At 40.7% G+C, this 22,760-nt stretch overlaps 1 protein-coding gene across 3 annotated transcripts in view; it reads right to left on the bottom strand.

Annotated features, from left to right (window-relative positions):
• cab39 (calcium binding protein 39) overlaps positions 1-22,760 on the bottom strand; it is a 65,944-nt gene that overhangs the window by 24,968 nt on the left and 18,216 nt on the right. For all 3 annotated transcript variants that reach the window (XM_087993705.1, XM_087993703.1, XM_087993704.1), the window contains exon 2: positions 12,298-12,438. In XM_087993705.1, the coding sequence (XP_087849831.1) occupies positions 12,298-12,411 (114 nt within the window). In that variant the 5' untranslated portion in view covers positions 12,412-12,438. The remainder of the gene's footprint in view (positions 1-12,297; positions 12,439-22,760) is intronic.

The raw sequence follows: 22,760 nt of genomic DNA, 5'->3' as shown, positions 1-22,760 counted from the left end.
TGCATGAATACCACATCTGTTGCTGCTCCACCCCTCAAATGATCATCTGGCTGCACAAATTGCTCTATTCTGAGATAACACACCTGCTCAAGGAGCACACACTTATTAAACGTAGGCAGCATCTGCCATAGTACCCTATACCCAACATCTGATAGCAATTTCCATGTGCAAAGCACGAGATGAGCAATGCATCACTTTCAGCACAATGTGAGACTAGAGCTTCAGCAATTATTGTAGCTGTGTATGTAAACTGACAAACCAAAAATAAGAGTTCAAATATTTGAACCTAAAAATCAGCATGGATTTGCACAAAAAAAAACCTGGCAATAGATTTAGGCAAATTTGAGAATTTCATTAAATAACACAACAATGTCTTGAAAATTCAAAAGCAAGTCTGCCCACATCAAAAACAAAAGAGGAATCTGTTCTTCCTCTTCTATTTTACATTACTAACATTAATTTCAGGCACCATTCTTGTTATATTGTCAATAAGCTTTCCTATGACAAATAACAAGTGAAGGCTTTGGTGTCACTTTTCTTGCTTTAAGCAAATCGCAATAACTTTGACAGTACAAAAGGTTTTTAATGTACATAAAAAATATGAAAAACAACCAATGCTAATTATATACTCTGCTCTTCCTTCCAAGCTAGACTTTAATAGAGTGAGCCTTTTCAAATCTGTGTAGTGATAATGATTGTGGCAGGAACAATAAGAAATGATGAACCAAAAGCTTCACATACAAACAGACTGATGAGCGTATTAGCCAAGGATGATTTTTCTTCTCATATACACGGTAAACAAACGGTGAACATTAGACTCTGGTTCATCTAATTTGGACACTGCTAGCCTGACAAACTTTGCTGTCTATATTTATTCCCACAACTTGATAAAACCATGGATAAACTATTGCCTTAACTCCAAGTAACCAGGTAATCATTTCAAACAATAGGCAAGTAAATGACAGTAACTGTGAAAAGATCTATATTAGTTTAACAATACTAACTTAAAAAAAACAGGAAAGCAGGATAATGAAGACAGCTTAATGGTCGTCATGATAATACTTCTAAGTCAGGAGACCTGGGTTCAAGTCCCACTTTTTACATTGATTACATTGCATTACAGTGTGGAAACAGGCCCTTCGGCCCAACAAGTCCACACCAACCCGCCGAAGCGCAACCCACCCATACCCCTACATTTACCCCTTAGCTAACACTACAGGCAATTTAGCATGGCCAATTCACCTGACATGCACATCTTTGGACTGTGGGAGGAAACCGGAGCACCTGGAGGAAACCCATGCCGACACGGGGAGGACGTGCAAACTCCACACAGTCAGTCGCCTGAGGCGGGAATTGAACCCGGGTCTCTGGCGCTGTGAGGCAGCAGTGCTAACCACTGTGCCACCGTGCCGCCTATGTGTCACTACATCTCTGAAGAGTTATGGACCAGACCAAACATCCCTCAAAATATTCAGGAGATAGTCAAGACCCTAATGTTTTCTAATTTTAAAAGTAAATGTGAAGTGTTGTGTTCCAGATGCAATTCAATTGGTCAGACTACTCAATGTTATGCAAAACAATTTATCTATACAATGTACTTGAAATACAAAAATCAAAATGCTTAACAAATTAATAGAAATAGTAACTATTACTGATTAATTATTCCAAGATAGCAACATCCCTTAAACATACCCTTGGAAAAGGCAATGTCAATAAAATAAATTGTCTCATGCAATTCTCGCAGTTCAGGAGGAAAGCATCAAGAGAAAAGTCAAGACTGTAGCAGTGAGAGATGTATTACAGCTTCGAAATCTTGCTGAGACCCCAGCAACAACTGCTGAAAGCTAAAACTAAATTCCTGGTTCTGTTTGAGCTTGAGCACACCCATTCAGGCACTCCTATTGATCAAACTTATTTTAAAAAAACCAAGGCCCCTCAAACTGTTTATTTCGAGAGTTTCCAATAGACATCTTGTCACCTCTGCCTTAAAACCTGCTTTCCAAAAAAGGAAAAATTATACCTCAAGGCTGTAGTATCATCACATTAGAAAATATTTATAAATTCAAGTTACTTCACACATCTCTATTCAGATGACTATCTCCACAAACACCTTTTTCCATAGAGAAAGCTGCTCATTTAAGTATAAAACTGGTCTCTGCATCTGTGAATTCAATTTCAGCTTTGATGATTTCTTCTCAATGACATTAATTCTATTTGTCAACCTTCCACCATTTCAGCATACTGAATGATCATATCTAGTGGAATGAAATAAGCTTCTCATTTATAAAATAAAAAAAATGATCTTAGGTGATAAACAACTATCCTACTAACAAATTCAACATCTAAGCCATCGTAAGCAGCATCACAATCTTGTTCAAAAGATTTTGCAGAACTTGAAAAAGGCGAACTGTATTCCTCAATACCTATTCTTGGATTTGGAATCCAATAAATGTCACATCCAGAAAGCGTTCCACAACAGTCTAAAGTTGACATTCCAGACTCCAGAAATGAATTTTTCTTTAAAACTTTTTTTCCCAAAAATATTAACCACATACCCCATTGCTTTGGAGAATCACCCAATAGACATGGACAAGAGATATTTTGATCCTGCAGCTGTCTTTAAAAAAAAACAAATATGAAAACAAATTTCACTGAGGAAATTTAGTTAGGAGAAAGCCCTCAAAGTCTCAGCTCCACCAAAATAAACTTAATGGTTGTCAAAGGGAATACCCACACCAATTGCCTTCTGATTAGTCTAGGCATTACCCTGAGAATTTGAGAGATCAGATGCAATTTTGCAATGGACAACACTCGCTGTATAGTCTTGAGGATGGGAAGAACTATGCTCACAACCTATTTAGGATTGTCACTCAGGCTCACAATATAACACATTTACATGTTCCAGAAGCTACATTATTAATACATAGGATCCTAGTTTTTGCAGACTGAAAGAAAATATGTACACGGCACTAGTGTCAATGCAAACTAGGTAACAGCTATTCTCTGGTTCATTTTTCAAGGCAATGCATTAGCCAGATCAAATTGCCTCGTTTAAAATTTAAACATGATTGGGAGATAACTATCAGTTATTAACACACACTTTCCTCATGGCAACAATTTTCCCAAATAGAGCTCACTTGTCAAACAATCAGCACTCTCATACAGTATAAATGTTGTTTCCTTTTATTTTGATAACTTGTTGTGAACAGTTCTGATGAGTGCAAGACAAAAGGTTTCCACAAAATGTGCCATTTTACAGCAATACACAACAACTTTTATCAAACATTCAGGTAAGGGAGTGTTTTAAAAAAAATAAGCTAAAGAACTGGCAGGATCTTCGCCATCGAGAATGTGTTGCTGGAAGAGCACAGGTCAGGCAGCATCAGAAAATCAGAAAAACATTTTGTCTATTTCTATAATTATTTCTTTGTTACATATTAAACTCCTATTTCTTGCTTCGCTCAAACAGTTTGCATGCTTATCTTTAAAACTAGTTTCAACTGGGAAAGCAGTCTCAAGAACCAGTAATGAATAGTCAAATAGATCTAGGTATTGAACCATAGAAATAAACTTGCAATTTTACCTATCTGAAAGCTGATCATTGCTAAAGCTTATAATCAAGGTTTACAAACTGAAAAATCAAAAAATACAATTTTAGCATAATTTCAGTTCTAAAATCTCCATTCTTAGAATACAAAAGCAGAGTGTACAAATTCTGGAAAGCAGCAGATTAAGTATCAATATCTTTCAAAAAGAAAATAAATACTTGTGAGACCACAAGTATTCTTAAGAATTCTGGGAAAGCTTCTGATTCCAAGGAGAGATCTATCAATTGAGCCAAAGCAGACAACCAATTAACTGAATGCAAACTATTTTGGAATACATTGCAGATGTGTAAAGAATAAAAGCTTCTTTGAAAGATAGACATCATAATCTTCGGGTTTTGCTGATATTCTCTCTGGCAAGCTAAAAATTGATACAACCAAGAAGCAGAAAAACTATACCATGAACATTAAAGCAAACGAAGAACTGACACTTCGAAGGTCAGGAAGCAATGTTCATTTAACAATATTCAAACAGACAGGAAGGGTTTCATAAAAATTTTTACAGATGAGCTCCCAAGCCCGCTTGATAAACAATTGTTTAAAACAAACCATTACAGTAATAATTAATTACAGACTGCTTTGCTTACTCACATAAGCACACGAGTAAATAATTCACTGCATGTAAAATACTTTACGATTATATAATTTATTCCAAATAATCTAAAGAGGCCATTTGGCCTATCAAGTCTGCACCAAAATTATATTAAATTTACCCCATTTTCCAGTCCATAGACTTGAAAATTATGACAGTCAGTGCATTGACTATCTGTGTTGGGAGGTCATGTTATAGCTGTACAGGACATTGGTTAGGTCACTTTTGGAATACTGCATTCAATTCTGGTCTCTGTTATAGAACAGATGTTGTGAAACTTCAAAGGGTTCAGAAAAAGATTTACGAGGACATTGCCAGGGTTGGACAGTTTGAGCTATAGGAGGTGGCTGAATAGACTTGGTATACTTTCTCTGGAGCATCAGAGGCCATGGGGTGAGTGTATAGAGGTTTACAAAATCATGAAGTGCATGGATAGGATAAATAGACAAAGCCCTTTCCCTGGAGTGGGGGAGTCGAGAACTAGAGGGAATAGGTTTAGGGTGAGAGGGGAAAGATATAAGAGATCTAAGGAACAACCTTTTCATGCAGAGGGTGGTACATGTATTGAACGAGCTGTCAGAGGAAGTGGAGGAGGCTGGTACAATTTAAAAGGCATTTGGATGGGTATATGAATAGGAAGGTTATAGAGGGATACAGGCCAAGTGCTGGCACATAGGACTAGACTAGGTTAGGATATCTGGTCAGCATGGACGAGTGGGATCAAAGGGTCTGGCCCTGTGCTATAAATCTCTATGACTATTTCAAGAGTTCCTCCAAGTACTTTTTAAAAGGTTGAGGTTTTTCCACCTCAACTACCCCCCAAAAGGAGCTAGGAAAAAGTGAGGACTGCAGATGCTGGAAACTAGTATTTAGATCAGAGTGGTGCTGCAAAAGCACAGCAGGTCAGGCAGCATCAGAGGAGCATGAAAATCGACTGCCCAAAACGTTGATTTTCCTGCTCCTCGGATGCTGCCTGACCTGCTGTGCTTTTCCAGCACCACTCTGAACTACCCTCCAAAGGAGTACATTGAAGATCTACACAATCCTGTGTGGAGAAAATGTTCCCTCAAATTCCATCTAAACCTTCCACCTTAAAATTATGCCCTCTTGTTATTTATTGACACTTCAACTCAGGGGAACAGCTGCTTTCTATTCACTCTGTGCATGTCCCTTTATAATCTTACTCAATGTTGAACTGGTTATCACATTGGCTAACATGCAAGAGGTACCTAGTTCAAAATCAAGCAAAACAGCGATGCTGCCTTGTTCTTAAATGCAGGAGTATGTCCCTACCTCAGAGCCAGGAGGCCTGAGTTCAAGTCCCACTTGCTTCAGAAATGTCATAACACAGATTGATTAAAGAAAATCTTATATACCTCATCAGGTCCACCTCAACCGTCTCTGTTCCAAAGAAAACCCGAGCTTATCAGTCTCTCTTCAAAGCTAAAGCACTCCAACCAGATAATATCCTGGTGAAGCTCCCCTGCAGCCACACCATTGCAATCACATCCTCTTTATAACAGTGCATAAAAATTACTACTCAAAGTCACTACAACCAACAAATCCTCAATAACTCTCATCCAAAGTACCTGTCCTGGAGGGCAAGTATAATAGGTGTGGTGTTTGGGGCACTTTGGGAGGTGGGGGAGGTTGACAGAACTAACAGAATATCTACTTATATTTAGATATAATATGTAAGTTCTTGAATACCCTATATTCTCTACATACACATACCACCAGTGAGAAAAATATCCCAACTCTTTTTTTTACACACAACAGATTGTAATAGCAACAATGCACAGGCACAACCTGAAAAATAAAATCCATTCATCAATAATATTGAATTCTTGTAGGGATGTGAAAGGTGGTATTTCACCAGCTCCACTTTAACAAGCATTGTGTCCTCATGCGTTCTCACTCATCACCGGCAACATTTCTCAACTTCAGAGGGAAGCTTTTTTAAAGATGAGTTGCATCAAATACCAGAATAGTTCAAGTTAAGCCGGCTCTGCCAAGCTTAATTTCTCTTCAGTAATTAGACATTCAGCAAGTGACTGTTTGCTTTCATCCACTTCCTCCAATCACCAATACTGTGCAGACTTCCAGCATTGGTTTTCTAAGAGGATTGCTAAGACCAGAAAATCAATCCATCTCTTTCAACTTGCAATTACTTCAACTACCTTTCTTTAAACTGGTTTTAAGCTTGTTGACCCAGGTGCAACAACCATTTTTCTTTAAATTTAATTCAAGGTGAAGATGTCAGTACAAGGGAATGCACGTTCAGTTAATGGTATTCAGTGGCAACATTAAACACTTCCTGACTAAATCAAATATTTCCTCTTTGCAATGTGATTTGTTTTGCCTGCTAGAGTATTATGCTGAACTCAAGATGTACTTTTGACTGAGCCAAGACAAATATCCTGAAACATAACATGTCAATGCCTCCAACCACCAAAAGATTGGCACCAAAAGGATTCGGAAAGGTCTGTACCCAAATTCTCAGTTGTATTTACAACTTCAGAGATAGTATAAGAATTGTAATTTAAAGAAATTATATCTACTTGTATCGGTTTTCAAAATTAATTCATGGGATATTTTGCATTAACAGCCAAAGCCAAGATTTATTGCCCATTCTTATTACTCACTCCTTAACTGTGAATGACAAGTGCTTTCTTGAACTGCTGCAGTTCATGGGATAGTGTTAGTCAGGCAGTTCCAGGATTCTGACCCAGCAGCAGTGAAGTAATAGCAAAATATTTCAAAGTCAAGATAGTGAAAGACTTGGGGAGTAATTAGAGGTGGTGGTGTTCCTATGCGTTTGCTGCCCTGACCTAAGTGGCAGAGTCACAAATTTGGGCTGTGCTACCAAACAAGCTTTTGTAAACCGTTGCAGAGCATTTTCTAAATGGCAGATACTGCAACTACATTGCACTATGGTGGAGAGAGTGAATGCTTCATGTGTTGAATGGGATGACTGTCAAGTGGACAACTCTGTCCTGGATGGATTTGAGATCCCAAAGGGTCACTAAACCTGTACACATCTAAGCTCTTGGCAGTGCTTGGCAGATTTGTGGAATCAATGTCGCAGCCTATTCCTGGATATCACCCAGATCTTGCTCTTCAGTATGAATAACAATGAATGGAACTCAAAAAAAAGTTATCCCCACTTCCAATACAATGATGGCTGGAAGTTCATTGATATTACAAAGATAGTTAGGCAAAAGACAGCCCCAGAGGAACACCTGCAACTACATCCTGGTAGTTCTCCGCCCCCACGCCGATCTCCACGCCTAAGCCCGCCCCCCCGCCGAGTTCCGTCACCACGCCTAACCCCGCCCCCACGACGATCTCCCTCACCACGCCTAATCCCGCCCCTTCGCCGATCTCCGACTGCATGCCTAACCCCGCCCCCACGCTTATAGCCGTCACCACGTCTAACCCCGCCCCCACGCCGATCTCCGTCCCCGCCCCCAGGGCTAACCCCGCCCCCACACCCAGCTCCAGCCCCACACCAGGTCCTAGCTCCCAGCCCTGCCGTGTTGTCACCATCCCTCCAGACCTACCCCTCTCTGAGGATGAAAGATCAGTCCTCAGCAGAGGCCTCACCTTCATTCCCCTACGCTCTCGGATTAATGAGTTCAACACACGGCGTGACATCAAACAATTCTTCCGCCGCCTTCGCCTCCGCGCCTACTTCTTCAATCAGGATTCCCGCCCACCCTCTGACGACCCCTTCTCACGATTCCAACACACCCCATCCACCTGGACACCCCGTGCGGGCCACCTACCTGCTCTCGACCTCTTCATAGCCAACTGCTGCCGCAATATTAACCGCCACCTGAACTCCCCCACCCCTCTCACCCACTCCAACCTCTCACCCTCGGAACGCGCAGCCCTCCACTCCCTCCGTTGCAACCCCAACCTATCAAACCAGCAGACAAAGGAGGCGCGGTAGTAGTTTGGCGCACCGACCTTTACACCGCTGAGGCCAAACGCCAGCTCGCAGATACCTCCTCCTACTGCCCCCTTGACCATGACCCCACCCCCCACCACCAAACCATCATCTCCCATAACCTCATCACCTCGGGGGATCTCCCATCCGTCGCCTCCAACCTCGTAGTCCCACAACCCCGCTCCGCCCGCTTCTACCTCCTGCCCAAAATCCACAAACCTGACTGCCCCGGCCGACCCATTGTCTCCGCCTGCTCCTGCCCCACCGAACTCATCTCCGCATACCTTGACACCGTCCTGTCCCCCTTAGTCCAAGAAATCCCCACCTACGTTCGGGACACCACCCATGCCCTCCACCTGCTCCAGGATTTTCGCGACCCCGGTCCCCAACGCCTTATTTTCACCATGGACATCCAGTCCTTGTACACCTCCATCCCCCATCACGAAGGACTCAAAGCCCTCCGCTTCTTCCTTTCCCGCCGTACCGACCAGTACCCTTCCACTGACACCCTCCTTCGACTGACTGAACTGGTCCTCACCCTGAACAACTTCTCTTTCCAATCCTCCCACTTCCTCCAAACCAAAGGAGTAGCCATGGGCACCCGCATGGGCCCCAGCTATGCCTGCCTCTTCGTAGGATATGTGGAACAGTCCATCTTCCGCAAGTACACTGGCACCACCCCCCTTTTCCTCCGCTACATCGATGACTGTATCGGCGCCGCCTCGTGCTCCCACGAGGAGGTTGAACAGTTCATCCACTTCACCAACACCTTCCACCCCGACCTCAAATTCACCTGGACAGTCTCAGATTCCTCCCTCCCCTTCCTCGACCTTTCTATTTCTATCTCAGGCGACCAAATCAACACGGACATCTACAACAAACTGACCGACTCCCACAGCTACGTGGACAACACCTTCTCCCACCCTGCCCCCTGTAAAAACGCCATCCCATTCTCCCAATTCCTTCGACTCCGCCGCATCTGCTCCCAGGAGGACCAGTTCCAAAAACGTACAACCCAGATGGCCTCCTTCTTCAAGGACCGCAATTACCCCCCCAACGTAGTCGACGATGCCCTCCACCACATCTCTTCCACTTCCTGCTCCTCCGCCCTTGAGCCCCGCCCCTCCAACCGCCACCAGGACAGAACCCCACTGGTCCTCACCTACCACCCCACCAATCTCCATGTACAGCGCATCATCTGCCGTCATTTCCGCCACCTCCAAACGGACCCCACCAAGGATATATTTCCCTCCCCTCCCCTATCAGCATTCCGTAAAGACCACTCCTTCCGTGACTCCCTCGTCAGATCCACACCCCCCACCAACCCAACCTCCACTCCCGGCACCTTCCCCTGCAACCGCAGGAGGTGCAAGACTTGCGCCCACACCTCCCCCCTCACCTCCCTCCAAGGCCCCAAAGGAAACTTCCATATCCGCCACAGATTCACCTGCATCTCCACACACATCATCTACTGCATCCTCTGCACCTGATGTGGCCTCCTCTATATTGGGGAGACAGGCCGGCTACTTGCGGAGCGTTTCAGAGAACACCTCTGGGACACCCGGACCAACCAATCCAACCACCCTGTGGCTCAACACTTCAACTCCCCCTTCCACTCCACCAAGGATATGCAGGTCTTTGGACTCCTCCATCGCCAGACCACAACAACACGACGGTTGGAGGAAGAGTGCCTCATCTTCCGCCTAGGAACCCTCCAACCACAAGGGATGAACTCAGATTTCACCAGTTTCCTCATTTCCCCTCCCCCCACCTTGTCTCAGTCAAATCCATCGAATTCAGCACCGCCTTCCTAACCTGCAATCTTCTCCATGACCTCTCCGCCCCCACCCCAGTCTGACCTATCACCCTCACCTTGACCTCTTTCCACCTATCACATTTCCGACGCCCCTCCCCCAAGTCCCTCCTCCCTACCTTTTATCTTAGCCTGCTGGACAAACTTTCCTCATTCCTGAAGAAGGGCTTATTCCCGAAACGTTGATTCTCCTGTTCCCTGGATGCTGCCTGACCTGCTGCACTTTTCCAGCAACACATTTTCAGCACTACATCCTGGTAGTAAGGTGACTGACCTCCAGCAGACAATCATCTTGTGCTAAGCATGAATCTACACAGAGGAGAGATCAAGAATCCCTGGGGACTTCAAATTGCATTCAAGAGTCTTGATGCCATACTCAGTCAAATTCACTTTTCAGGTCATCTTTGGATTAAGCCTGTATTGAGGCCTAGAATTAAACAGTCAATTAACCTTATGGTCCAAGATCCCATGGGAAATAGTGATAATAAAATGGTTGAATTTACTGAGTTTAAGAATTAATACTTTTGTTAAAACCCAGGGTCTCAAATGTAAGCAAAGCCAATTACAAAACTGAAGGGGTCTGGTTCATAGAATCCCTGCAGTTCAGAAAGAGACCACTTGGGCCATCATGCCTGCACAATCCCTCCAAAGATGAGTGAGTTTCAGTGAAACATCGCATTCCAAAGATGACACTTCCAACTGTCCATCACTTGCAGGGATGCTGAAGATTGTTATCTTTTGCATTGATGTTCTGAGCTCCCAATCCATTGAGAGTGAGGATATTTGTGAAGTCTCCTTCAATGAGTTGTTCAATTTTCCACCAATTCACAACTGGATTTGATCATTTATGTCTCGAGTTAAGGTGGTGAACAGTTAGGGCCAAGGTGAGGAGAAATTACCTCACTCAGATTTGAAGATCGCTGAAATTCTCCAAAGCAGAGAAGGCTGTAGACAGAAGTTCATCCAGTATATTCAAGATGAAGGTTGACTAGATTGTTTTAAGGAACGTGGGGTGAGAGAGATTGGGTGAGAGAGTGGAATTGACTTTGAAGTTCATTCGTGAACTTATTGGCTGAATGGAGTGAATTCAACAGGACATATGCTCTTGCTCCTAATTCGTAATTTATGCTTCTATGAGCCCAAATGAGGCATTAGTGTTATTACTAACAAGTTTCACTTGATAGCAGTGTCAACAACACCTTCCAATATGCTTATGATTGAGTGTTGAACAATGGAGATGTGAAAGGATTGACTGGATTTGACTTGGACTTTTTTGTGGATGGAACATATGTAGTAATTTTCCATGCTAGCAGGAGGAGCTAATATTTTACATACGCTGGAACAGCTTGTTGAGAGATATGGTTATATCTATAGCACAAATCTACAGTGCTACAGCAAGGTTGTCAAACCACACTGTCTTTTCTGCAAACATTTAGCTCAGCCATTTCTTTAAATCACAGTAAACTGAACTGGCTGATGACTGTCTACCATGGGAAGCCAATTTAATGGAGAAATTTTAAATGAGAACACTCTACAGGCCAGACTGGTTAAAGATGACAGCACTGCTGTTCTGGGTTCATGGGTGAATGAACTCTGAATTTTTTTCCTATCAATTAAGGAGCCCAGATGAATTCCGACTCATAGTTACCAGCCATTCTGCACTTGTCAGGAGCTAATGACAAAAGGGAATAGAGGCAAGGTGATGATAAATGTGTTAAATATGAATGAAGTCAGTTTATCACTTGGTTAAATAAATTCGTTAAGTTCCTATAATGGCCAAGTTGAAACTGATAACCTGACTGGCAATATCAAAAGATCCATATACAAATTTAATCAGTTTAAAATGGTTTACACATCCCTTAAAAAAAAAATCAGAATAAGGATTTGGTGCACATCCATCTAAAAATGTCCTGAGTAGTTACAAGAACATGTTAATTGCATGAGAAAGCCTATATAATCTTACAGCAGTGTTTAGAAAATTGACAGTTCTTTAATTGCACAAGATGCAGATTCAGTTCAGATTATAACTTTTATATTTTTGCAGCATAACACATTTACCACTGGTCTATTTTGAGAATTAGAGAAATATGCACAAACGGCTAGCCTAAATTTTGGACAAAATAAACTTCAATTAAAGCATTTAATTGACAATTTTTGATTCTTTATAACCATTACAACATTAAGAAGTTTCTACCTCAAAGGTTCAACAGCAAGTTACATGTATTTGTAGCAGCTAGAGAAAATGCTCGATTGAAATAAGCATTATTGAAATTCTCATTTTGTACTCAATATCAAAAATATTGTGAAGTGATGTCACATGCTTAAGACACTGTACCTTTTCTGCCTTTTTGTCAGAGATATCTTGTTTTTCTAACACCGCCATGCTCTCCTTTAGATTTTTTACAATGTCCGCAGGAGACTTATGGGATTTGCCAAATGGAAATGGCATTGTTGCCAAAAGACCAGATTATTTCACCTGCAAAAGGCAAAACAAAAGTGATTTTAGAAACTTTTTCTGAACACATTTTATTATTAGAAATAGGACATCCTTAATAGTTTAAGAACTTAAATTTTTTGACCACTATATCATCAATATTCAACAATTTAATTTGATTTGTCCAAGTTAATCAACTTAAAAGGAATGGTGGAAAATACACATCATAAGCAACGTTGAATATTTACTGGTTCCAGATCAGCAAGCAATAATGGCAGAACTTATTTGAATCAATTTCTTATAATGATCAGTAATCTAAAGCATTCCTTACTAGCCTAGCCACAAATATTGAGAAGTCCTTGGTCACTTTCCAGAGGCCCCGGAGCCATGCCCCTTAAAGTGATGGTGTAACAACATTAATCTGTTAATGTCATTGACAACTGTCTCACTAACGGCAAAACACAAGTAATCCCTGTAGGATGCGTTTTGAAATAGGTCTGCTGGTTTTTGAAAATTTCATCATGTTGCGAACTATATGACTTTGCTCCATGCTTAACAAATCTATCTAGGTGATGTAAAGAAGTCAATAGCCATTTCACTCCAAAGCTTTTTCAGGTAGTTTGGCTGCAATTGGATGGTATCTCACAAATTATGACATCTGAAGTATTCTGGACAATCAAAACTTTCACAATCATACTTTTAAGTTTTCAAAAGCCCTCAATTAATTAATTGTCACATTCATATTCATGTAGGACACAAGATCTGCTGACTCAATGGAAACAATTAGTGTTGCAAGCCAGCTAGTTAACTGGGGATAAAGATCTTAAAAATTGTACTTTTGATTTTAAAAAAAAGTCACGTGACCTCAACGCTCAATCACACTACACTTGCCTAGTTTTACAATAGCCTCAATTCCCTTTCTGTTTTAAAAAAAAAAATCAGTCCATTTCAGCTTTGAATATTCTTAGTGACCCAACCTCGACAGCTCTCTGCCCATTCCATAAATTCCACAGATTCACTACGCATGGAGAAGAAATTCCTCTTTATCTTTCTCTTAAATGGGTGATTTTACTGAGATTTTGCCCTCTGGTCCTGGACACTCCCACTGTGATTGCTGAGAGACAGTCCTCCCAATTTTGGCAATGTCCCCCATATGTTAATAACCTAGATGGGTTTTCATGGCAATCAACATGATCATCATTAGGCTTTTAATTCCAGACTTATACTGAATTCAAATTCTAGCATTGCCATTATGGGATTCAAACCTGGATCTCGAAGACATTATTGGAGTCTCTGGATTATTAGTACATCAATTCCCCATTACTATTTTTGATGTCTAGCATAGCTGCTTCTGATCTAAGTTTTTACTCAAACTGATTACTAAATTTGATCATGTTAAGGTCACAATTCTCAGCAAAACTCAGCCTCAATAAATAAACGTTTTCAACAATAGAGCAAATAATTCAAAGCTCCACATCCACATTCTGTCAAGTAGCAAGCTGTTTATCTATCACCCTCAACTCTGACCTAATTGTATCTCTATCTCCCAACAGATAAGATTTAAAATCACACCTACGCTTACATTCCCTCAGATTTGTCCCCTATCCTGGCCATTTCATCCCTCTCCAACTTCCCTCTGTTCCATTTTCAACTGTGCAACCTCAGTAGTCTTCAGAAGTGACTGCTCAAACACCATAACGTGGAGGAGCCAGTGCTGGACTGGGGTGGACAAAGTTAAAAATCACAACTCCAGGTTATAGTCCAAGAGGTTTATATTTGGAAGCACTAGCTTTTGGAGTGCTGTTCCTTCATCAGGTAACAGCTACCTGATAAAGGAGCAGCACTCTGAAAGCGAGTGCTTCCAAATAAACCTGTTGGACTATAACCTGGTGTTGTGATTCTTCACTTTGTTCAAACACCAACATTATCACACCTTCCTCAATTACAGTTAGCTTTAAGTAAAATGTTTGAGCTAAGTTTTCTAAATCTGTTTCTCGTCTGTGAAACAACCTGGGCATTGTTCTGTCCAAAGTGCAATAATTAATGCAAAGTTTATAGTTCATAAAAAATGTGGTGCAACTAAGCAGCAATAGGAACCAATTTATAAACTCAAAATCATCAGACTTAAAAACAAAGCATACAACATAGAATGAAGCCATTTGTCCCAATCGCCAATTCTTTTAAATAACAAAGCAAATCATATCAATAGATGGATCTAAGACTTTAACCTCCTAGAAATGACTGCAGCTCAATATTAGCTGCTATAATCATTCAGCACTGAACATGACTATCTCCAAAATGTTATCTGTAATTTAGCTGGATGGTTATATAGTTTGTAAGGGGTCCCCTTTTGCTGAATTTATCTGGTACAAGTCAGAACAAATAAAGTAAATTTCCATTTCTTAGAATTTTATGGAAGACTCTTGATAATAAATGTATCTTATTTAATTATCTTAGAACAAGTTGACATAGCAGAAAGTATGTTCACAGAAGTTTTCCCTGTTCAGAGAAGTGAGAAACCATAATTCAAAGCTATGTTAATTTTAAAAAATTAAGTGGGTGTTCTGGAGATGTCAAGCGTCAATTTTAAAAAACCCCAACAGTATAAGGAAATGCCAAGAAAGGAAGGGTTTCACAATAGGAAGTCACATACCAGGAGTGGTTCTTCAGAGTTAAATGGGGAAGACAACTGCTTGCCTAACAGGGTGTCAGATTAATTTGGCTTTAATCTTCCTCGTATTTGACTACACACCTTCACAAACTCCACTTACATATCACCTTATTTGAGGACAGGTTTCCAAGATGCAAACAAGTGTTCACCCTGGAACTCATCATACACGTGCTGACCAAAACACCACCACCAAATTTTCAGTCAAAGACTTGGCAAACTTCAAGCAAATACACTGGCATCATCTTTTGATTTCCAAATGGATTAAATCTGAATTCAGCAATCCAGATTCATGTGATTAAAAAGCCTTTCCAAACATTTTTTGAACCTTGCCTCACAAACCAACATAAAGAAACTTATAACATTGAAGAAAAACAATTGCAAAACAAAACATTGAAGAAATTAAGATATGAGACTCAAGTCAATTCACAACATTCAAGTAATATTAGTCAATGAATGAAGAGATCCTTCAGGACATAATATTTTCAATAAGTAACTTTAGAAGAAAAGCAGCTTTAATTCCTATTTCTTGAATTATTTTTCGTCATTCTAAAACCTAAAAGATTTTTTTTTAAAACTGCCATCATTCTGGGTCTTATACTTTCAATAAAGTATCCATACGAAATCAATGTGCATCTACCAAATAACTGAAGGTTTGTTCGATATAATGATTAAATGTGTGCAATCCGGATGTGATAAGCAGTGTATCAAACAATGTTGACATCATGGAAACTAATTTCTTCAGAAAACCAGAAGCATTTCAGGTCATAAAAATATAATAAAATATTCAGCCAATTAGACTAAGGTGCTACCGTGATAACTTTGTTTCCTACGTTAAAAAGTAGTTACCACACTTCCAAACAATTTAACTGGCTGCAAAGGACTTTTAAACATTAGAAGGTTCTAAAAATTGCTTTATGAAATAAGTTTTCCTTTTTTCCGTAATAAGCCAATGCTGTAAAACCGCTTACGTGTGCCCTTTTTAATGAAAGAAAGTAGACATTTGGTGAGAGATACTATCCACAAAAATTAGCAAGACTTAATGTGGGATAATGGAGCAAGCAGAAGGAATTTTGAGCAAATTGTAAATTTGCAGAAGGATCAATTTTTGACCAAGGAGGACTGCAGCAGTCATGACAAGAGACAGTAAAATTTGGAGATAGATATACAAGCACGATAGACTTAACTTTATTCAAGATAAACCAAAATGTTTATATACAACTCAGCCTCCATTTTAACATTAGGCAAGGAAAAACCATAATTTAAAAACTAAGTAAAATTCAAAACTTCCCGTATTTACTCTCGTTACCCAACGTGCACAATTTATGCTTTATGTGCAAAGTTTTCACATTCAACTCAAACATGAATAAAGCTAGATTTGACCATTGTGGAATCTATAGTTAAAAGGAACTGACTAAATCCACTAAGTGCAATGAAAAGTTTTGCTCTATCAACAAGTCACAACTATGCATGCATAAGATTACACTGGCCCTTGGAAAGTTATAGCTCCTATCTCTGCATCTAATCAAATTTAGTTGTGAGAAACTTTTACGGTTACAGTTTACTGAAAAAATGAATGAGCTTGGAATTCTAAATATGATGCGAACAGATGAAACCCCACAGATCAACAAAGATTTATAGAACTTCAGTTAATCATCACACAACATTGATGCAGCTGAGAATGCAAATGGGATTTTACTTGTTTGTAGATTCAATTAATATGTGCGAAAACTAAGAAGCCAACACAATGTCTGTATAAGCTGAACGCCCAGTTATCATCTTTGGCATCCCCAGTGTCAAGGATGACTTGCTTCCACTTTAAAGGGGTGAATTCTAAGGTGGCTACATGGCCTAATCCTGGAGTTACAGACTCTGTTACAAGAGGGGTAGATGAGGCGGGTTACTCCGAACCTCACCTTTTCGTTTTGTGCATTTGCCTTGCACATACTCCATTTGATGATGCATGACGTAGTTGGCACGTTCGCAGATGTTTCTTCTCCAGCTTGTGTATTCTAACGCAAGCAATGTCCGTGTGTCAGTGGGGAAAATGCATTTGTTTAGAGGGGTTTTTAAGGGTGTCCTTGTAGTGTCTTTTCTGCCCTATTTTAGATTGCTCACCATTGCAACACTTGGAATAGAGAACTTGTTTTAAGGAGTGGCAGGAGAATCGTCACCCAAAATGTTGATTCTCCTGCTCCTCAGATGCTGTCTGAATCTGCTGTGCTTTTCCAGCATCACATTCTTTACTCTGATCTCCAGCATCTGCAGTCCTCACTTTCTTCCACTTGTTTAAGGAGTCTTGTGTCAGATATTTGAACAATTATGGCGTTCCCACCACAGCTGATCCCACATGTGCCTGTGAATGGATCCTCATATTGAAAAGCCTAACCGACCAGTGGATTTGTAGGATTTGTAAAGGCAGTGCTGGTAATAACTCCGCCAGGGATGTGGAGTGTTTGCTGTACAATTTCCACATTTCTTACAGACACTGGAGGGTGCGAATCACTACTTTGTAGACCATGTGTTCGGCACTGAAGTGGAGATCTCAAACTTTTAGCACACTGTTCCTCAGATGTCCGAAGGCTACAGTGGCACATTGGAGTGGATGCTGAAGTTCATCCTCAATGTCTGCTCACATGGAGAAAAGCCTCCTGAGAGATGGGAAATTATCCACATTGTTAAGGCACTGCCATGGCAATTGAGGTAGTGTTATTGTTATGTACAATTTGTAAAACCAGCAGTTTTATGTTGTCATCCAGCAACAAGTGCTGATACAACTGACATACTGAAGAACAAAATATCAAGACAAATTATCTACAATTTTATGAAAATATGGTCAACCATTTTGGTATCACAAGGTATGTATGGAGGGGAACTACTTAAAACCAGAAGCCTTTGCCTTAATACTTAGTCACAGATACTCCTTTTGCTTAAAGAACTGAATCATCTACTTGGCAGCAATATTCCCTTGATATCAAAAGTCTTTACTGGCTTTCCAGCACTTTGTGACATTACAGCATTTCAAGCATGCATATGTCAATAGACTGACCCATATGCTTGGTCATTCTGATGGAAGCATTTAAATAAATTGACTACGTACAAATTTATCAAAGCTGGTCTGAACAAAAATTGAGCCTTGACAGAAGTAATGAAGAGCCCAATAGAATGACACTTAATGACTTAACTGGTCATAGGTGACACAGCATTTCCTAGGCGGACAATCATACTCGTTGGGTTTGTGGGTTCTTGTGTAGCTGATGAGCCCATTCCTTGAGCTGCATTTCTGACAAGGGTCAGAACATTGAGCAAGGGTTTCCAGGAGGTGGAAGTGATCCTATACTTTGAGATCTGACATTCCTTTCTTTGGTTCCTTTTCCATACTTCCTCTTGCTAGTGGTGCTTTCAAAGAATTCATGAATCATAGGTTACCCAGCGTATGGAAATAAGCCATTCAGCATATCGAGTCTATACTGACTCTCTGACGAGCACCCCACTGTCCACCCTATCCCTACAACGTCCATGGCTAATCCACTTACCCTGCACATTCCCAAACCCTACGGGACAATTTAGCATGGCCAAGCCATCTAACATGGATACTTTTGCACTGTGGGGGGATACCAGAGCAGACCGAGGAATCCCACAATGACACAGGGATAACATGTAAGCTCCACACAGTCACCCAAGGCTGGAATCAAAATTAGGTCCCTGACATGGTGAGGCAGCAGTGTTAGCCGTTGTGCCACTGTGCTGCCCCTGTCTCTTCATGGAGTCTTCTTCAATTCAGTTTCTTCTGAATAGGATGTTTTTATGCATTAACCACATTGTCAGCCTAGCAAAGTTGATTTTAGAGGACCACAGCCTCAACGTTAGCACTTTAAGCTGCTTCAGGACACTGTTAGTACGCCCATTCTCCCAGCTGATGGCAAAATCCATCTCAAACAGCATTGATCTGTCACGTCAAGAGTCTTGACGTGACACCTGCACATAGTCCAGGTTTTGAAGCCACACAGAAGAATTGAAAGTATTACTGCCTTATGTGCAAGGATTTTGATATCAACACCAATAGTCCAGTAAAAAAGTCAAATCCTGAGATGTGCAAAGGCAGAGCATGCAGAGTGAATGAATGCTAAGTCTCTGCATCGATGTCACCATTAGATGAGAGGTAGCTTCCTAGGTAAGGGAAATGTTCCATGTTTAGTTGATCATAATAGTGGAGTGAACTAGAACCTGATGGGGGATGGGTTGATAAAGGATTTCAGTCAAAGTAGAGGCCAAGACCAACTCTTTGGTATGCTCCCATGAAGGCTGTAAGTGATGCCTGTAGGTTCTTTTAAGAGAGAGATGACATTATTTCCAAATAGTGAAGTTCCACAAGTGAGGAACATCCTTTGCAGTGTCCACATCCCTGCTTAACACATCTTGAACTCAAACGATTCTGTTGCATTACCGGTACTGAGGACTGTCACTGACGTCATCGTGGAGGATGCTGATTAGTTTTATTGGACAACCAGTCTTCTACATCACTTCCTGTCTGAGTAACATACCTTGGTCAAATTAGTGAATGCCATGAAGTTGCTGAGTAGTGAAAATCATGTCCATAGTTCCACGGTTTGGTCAGAAGCCACATTTGCTTTTGTGAAGCATTTCCTCAGAGACTGAGAGAAGGCGCCTAGCGAAAATTCGGGTGATGACCTTCCCCAGAATAGTGAGTAGCAAAGCTTCTCAGTAGATTGTAGGAGCTACCAAGGAACCTCTAGTCTCCATTTTAGGGGTACTACATAAGTCAAATACTTTAAATTTTCATAAAAACAGGTAAGATACTGAATGCAATTAATACAGCCGTGGGGTCAGGATAGCTCAAGGGGCGGGATATGCACTTCCTTTACAACCAACACGGTAACAGCAATGTGTACCATCTATAAGATACACTGCAGTAACTCACCTAGGCTCCTTCAACAGCACCTTAAAAACCTGTGAACTCTTCTACCCAAAGAACAAGGGCAGCAAATGCATGGAAACACTACCACCTGCAAGATCTCCTCCAAGCCACACACTAGCTAAACTTGGAAACATAACTACTATCCCTTCATTGTTACTGATTCAAAATTCTGAAACTCCCTTCCCAAGAACCCAAGTAGACCCAAAGAACTCAGTAGTTCTTGAACAAATTTTAAAAATCAGACAAGTCCTCTACAAAGGGGCTTTCTGCCAGTTTTACTAAGGTTTTTTTTAATAATAGTCCATTACATAAATATAATAATTACTATAATAAAGTAACTTTGTTTTGTTGTGCTTTCATTCATATTGATCTCCCCAAATTATAACAGCATTCAAATGCAATTGATTTCTCACAAAAATCTCAAAATCTTCAGTTATTAAACACTGCATGCAAGACAAAATTGACAACAGATTGAATCACATGGGATGTGGTTGGTGCTGCTGGGTCAGCATTTTTACCCATTCTTAGTCACCCTTGAGAATGTGGTAGTCAACTTCCTCCTGAGCCACTGCAGAACATTTCGTGCACAGGCAGTGCTGTCAGGGAGGGAGTTCCATGATTTTGACCCAGCAACAAAGGAATGGTAAACCATTTCTAAATCAGGATGATGAGTGGCTTAGAGGGGAATTTGAAAATGGTGGTCTTCCCATGAGTTTATTGCCCTTTTGGATGGTACTATTCATGGGTTTGAAGTGTACTGTCTAAAGTGCCTTGGTGAATTTCAAAATACTGCAATATACAGGGAACCATTAAGAATGAAATGTACAGCACGCAAAAGAAACTTCTTTCATTTGGATCAATTAATAGACTACTTTTAAGGAACTTGAACAATCATAACTAACTACCTTTAGATTCAGGCCTTCGAAACAAAACCACTCGCCCCAAATCCTTTACGATTTCAAACATGTGAAAATTATTCAGATGCAACGTAATTCTCCCTTTCAAGGGACAATAAATATCACTATCATGTGAACATCAGTTAATAGATTTTTAACAGCAAGTACACCAATCCATTTCTTTCATGTAGCTCAACCCATCAGATATCTAAAAACCCAAATGAAGTAAAACAAGAACAGTAAATGCTGAAAATCAAACAAAAACATAAATTGCAGTTTAAACTCAGCAGATCTGGCAGTATCTGTGGAGAATAAGCAGAGTTAATGTATTGAGTCCAATAACCTCTCTTTCACTCTAGGAGTAGCTAGGAAAAAAGGGGTATATATGTTGGAGTGGTGGGAAGGATAGCATCAAGGAGTAAGCGATAGGTAGAGATGAAATCCAGAAGGAGAAAAAGATAATTGGACAGATAAAGGGATGAATAATAAGCAAGGAAGAAAAGCAAAGCTACAAATGGGGACCATAAGGTGGTCAAAATTGGTTGGCAGTGCTGAAAGCAGACCACATGATGACAGGGCCTGGGGTGTCGGAGTGGGTACAAGGCATGGAAGGTGTTGTTCAAGTTAATGAACTCTTATCTAGATTCCTGAAGGCTGCACGGTCTCCAACAGTAGAATGAGATTCTGTTTATCAGCTTGCACTAAGCAGAGCTGGAGTTGAGCATCAGGCTCAAGATCATAACAGTTCCGCAATACTGAGATTTCATAATTTCTGGTCTATAGGGTGGACATTAAATAGCGGAGAGGTTTTTAAAAACATGTTCGAAACTTGGATTGCTCCAACAATAATACCACTACTCTTGTCTATTTTCTCCTCTGGGTCCTCACATTAGCTGACATTGTTAACGGTTACTTCTTCTCAGGTGCTGTTTCTGCATACTTTGAAAAACATCTCTTTGAAAGTATACTGATCATTCTACCTTGCAAGCTAATTCACATCCTAAATATATTGACTTCGAAATGTGGCTTGGTTCCATCTTTGTCTATCTGATAGCCACTTCACTTTCAGCAACAGTACTTCTATCACCTTGTACCATTACTTCTGAAGTCCCATGCATCTATCCTTATTGAGCTCATCTACAGCAGGACGTTGGTGATATCAGCCAAATACAGCATATTTGATACCCAGCTCTATCATTCCACCAGAGTGTGTTGTCTGTATTGTCAGACTATTCATCTGATATCAGATCCAGGATGCACCAGACCACTCTAAAACATTACATAGACCATAATTATTGCTTTTGGGTCTCGTACAAAATGTACACTCTTCATCCAGATTGTATCCCTATGCCTTTCCTTGGCCACTGTTTCTAAGATCATTTCCAACATCTGTGCTTTATCTGATCTAGAGCTGAGCTTTTAATCCCACATCCTTTCCATTACAAAAACAATCTAATTCCATCTCCGTAATAACACCCCATACATCTGATGAGATCTTCATTCCTGCCTTTATCAACTTCAAATGCAACTATCCCAGTGATTTCCTACCAATTCACCATTTTCTGTAAACATTTGCTCATCAAAAGTTCCACAGTTAGAGATCATTAGGGTCAGGGTAAAAGATATCAGTTTCCCTTCTCCAATACCTCCAAGATAAAACTAATTACCATATCTTGATTCATTTGTGGTTTGACCAATGTCTCTAAAATCTATCCTAGGAAAGAGACCTCTTGGACACCTCATTTCCTTTTTCTTTATTCATTCACAGGACGAGGGAGTCATTGGCTAGGCAGCATTTAGTGCCCATCCCTAATTACCCAGAAGGCAGTTAAGAGTCAACTACATTGCTGAGTGTCTAGGG

Source organism: Chiloscyllium plagiosum, unplaced genomic scaffold, assembly GCF_037043375.1.
Source record: "Chiloscyllium plagiosum isolate Xiang-an unplaced genomic scaffold, Cpla_swu_hap1 HiC_scaffold_13, whole genome shotgun sequence".
Taxonomy (NCBI): Eukaryota; Metazoa; Chordata; class Chondrichthyes; order Orectolobiformes; family Hemiscylliidae; genus Chiloscyllium; species Chiloscyllium plagiosum.
This window is presented reverse-complemented; position numbering and strand designations above follow the sequence as displayed.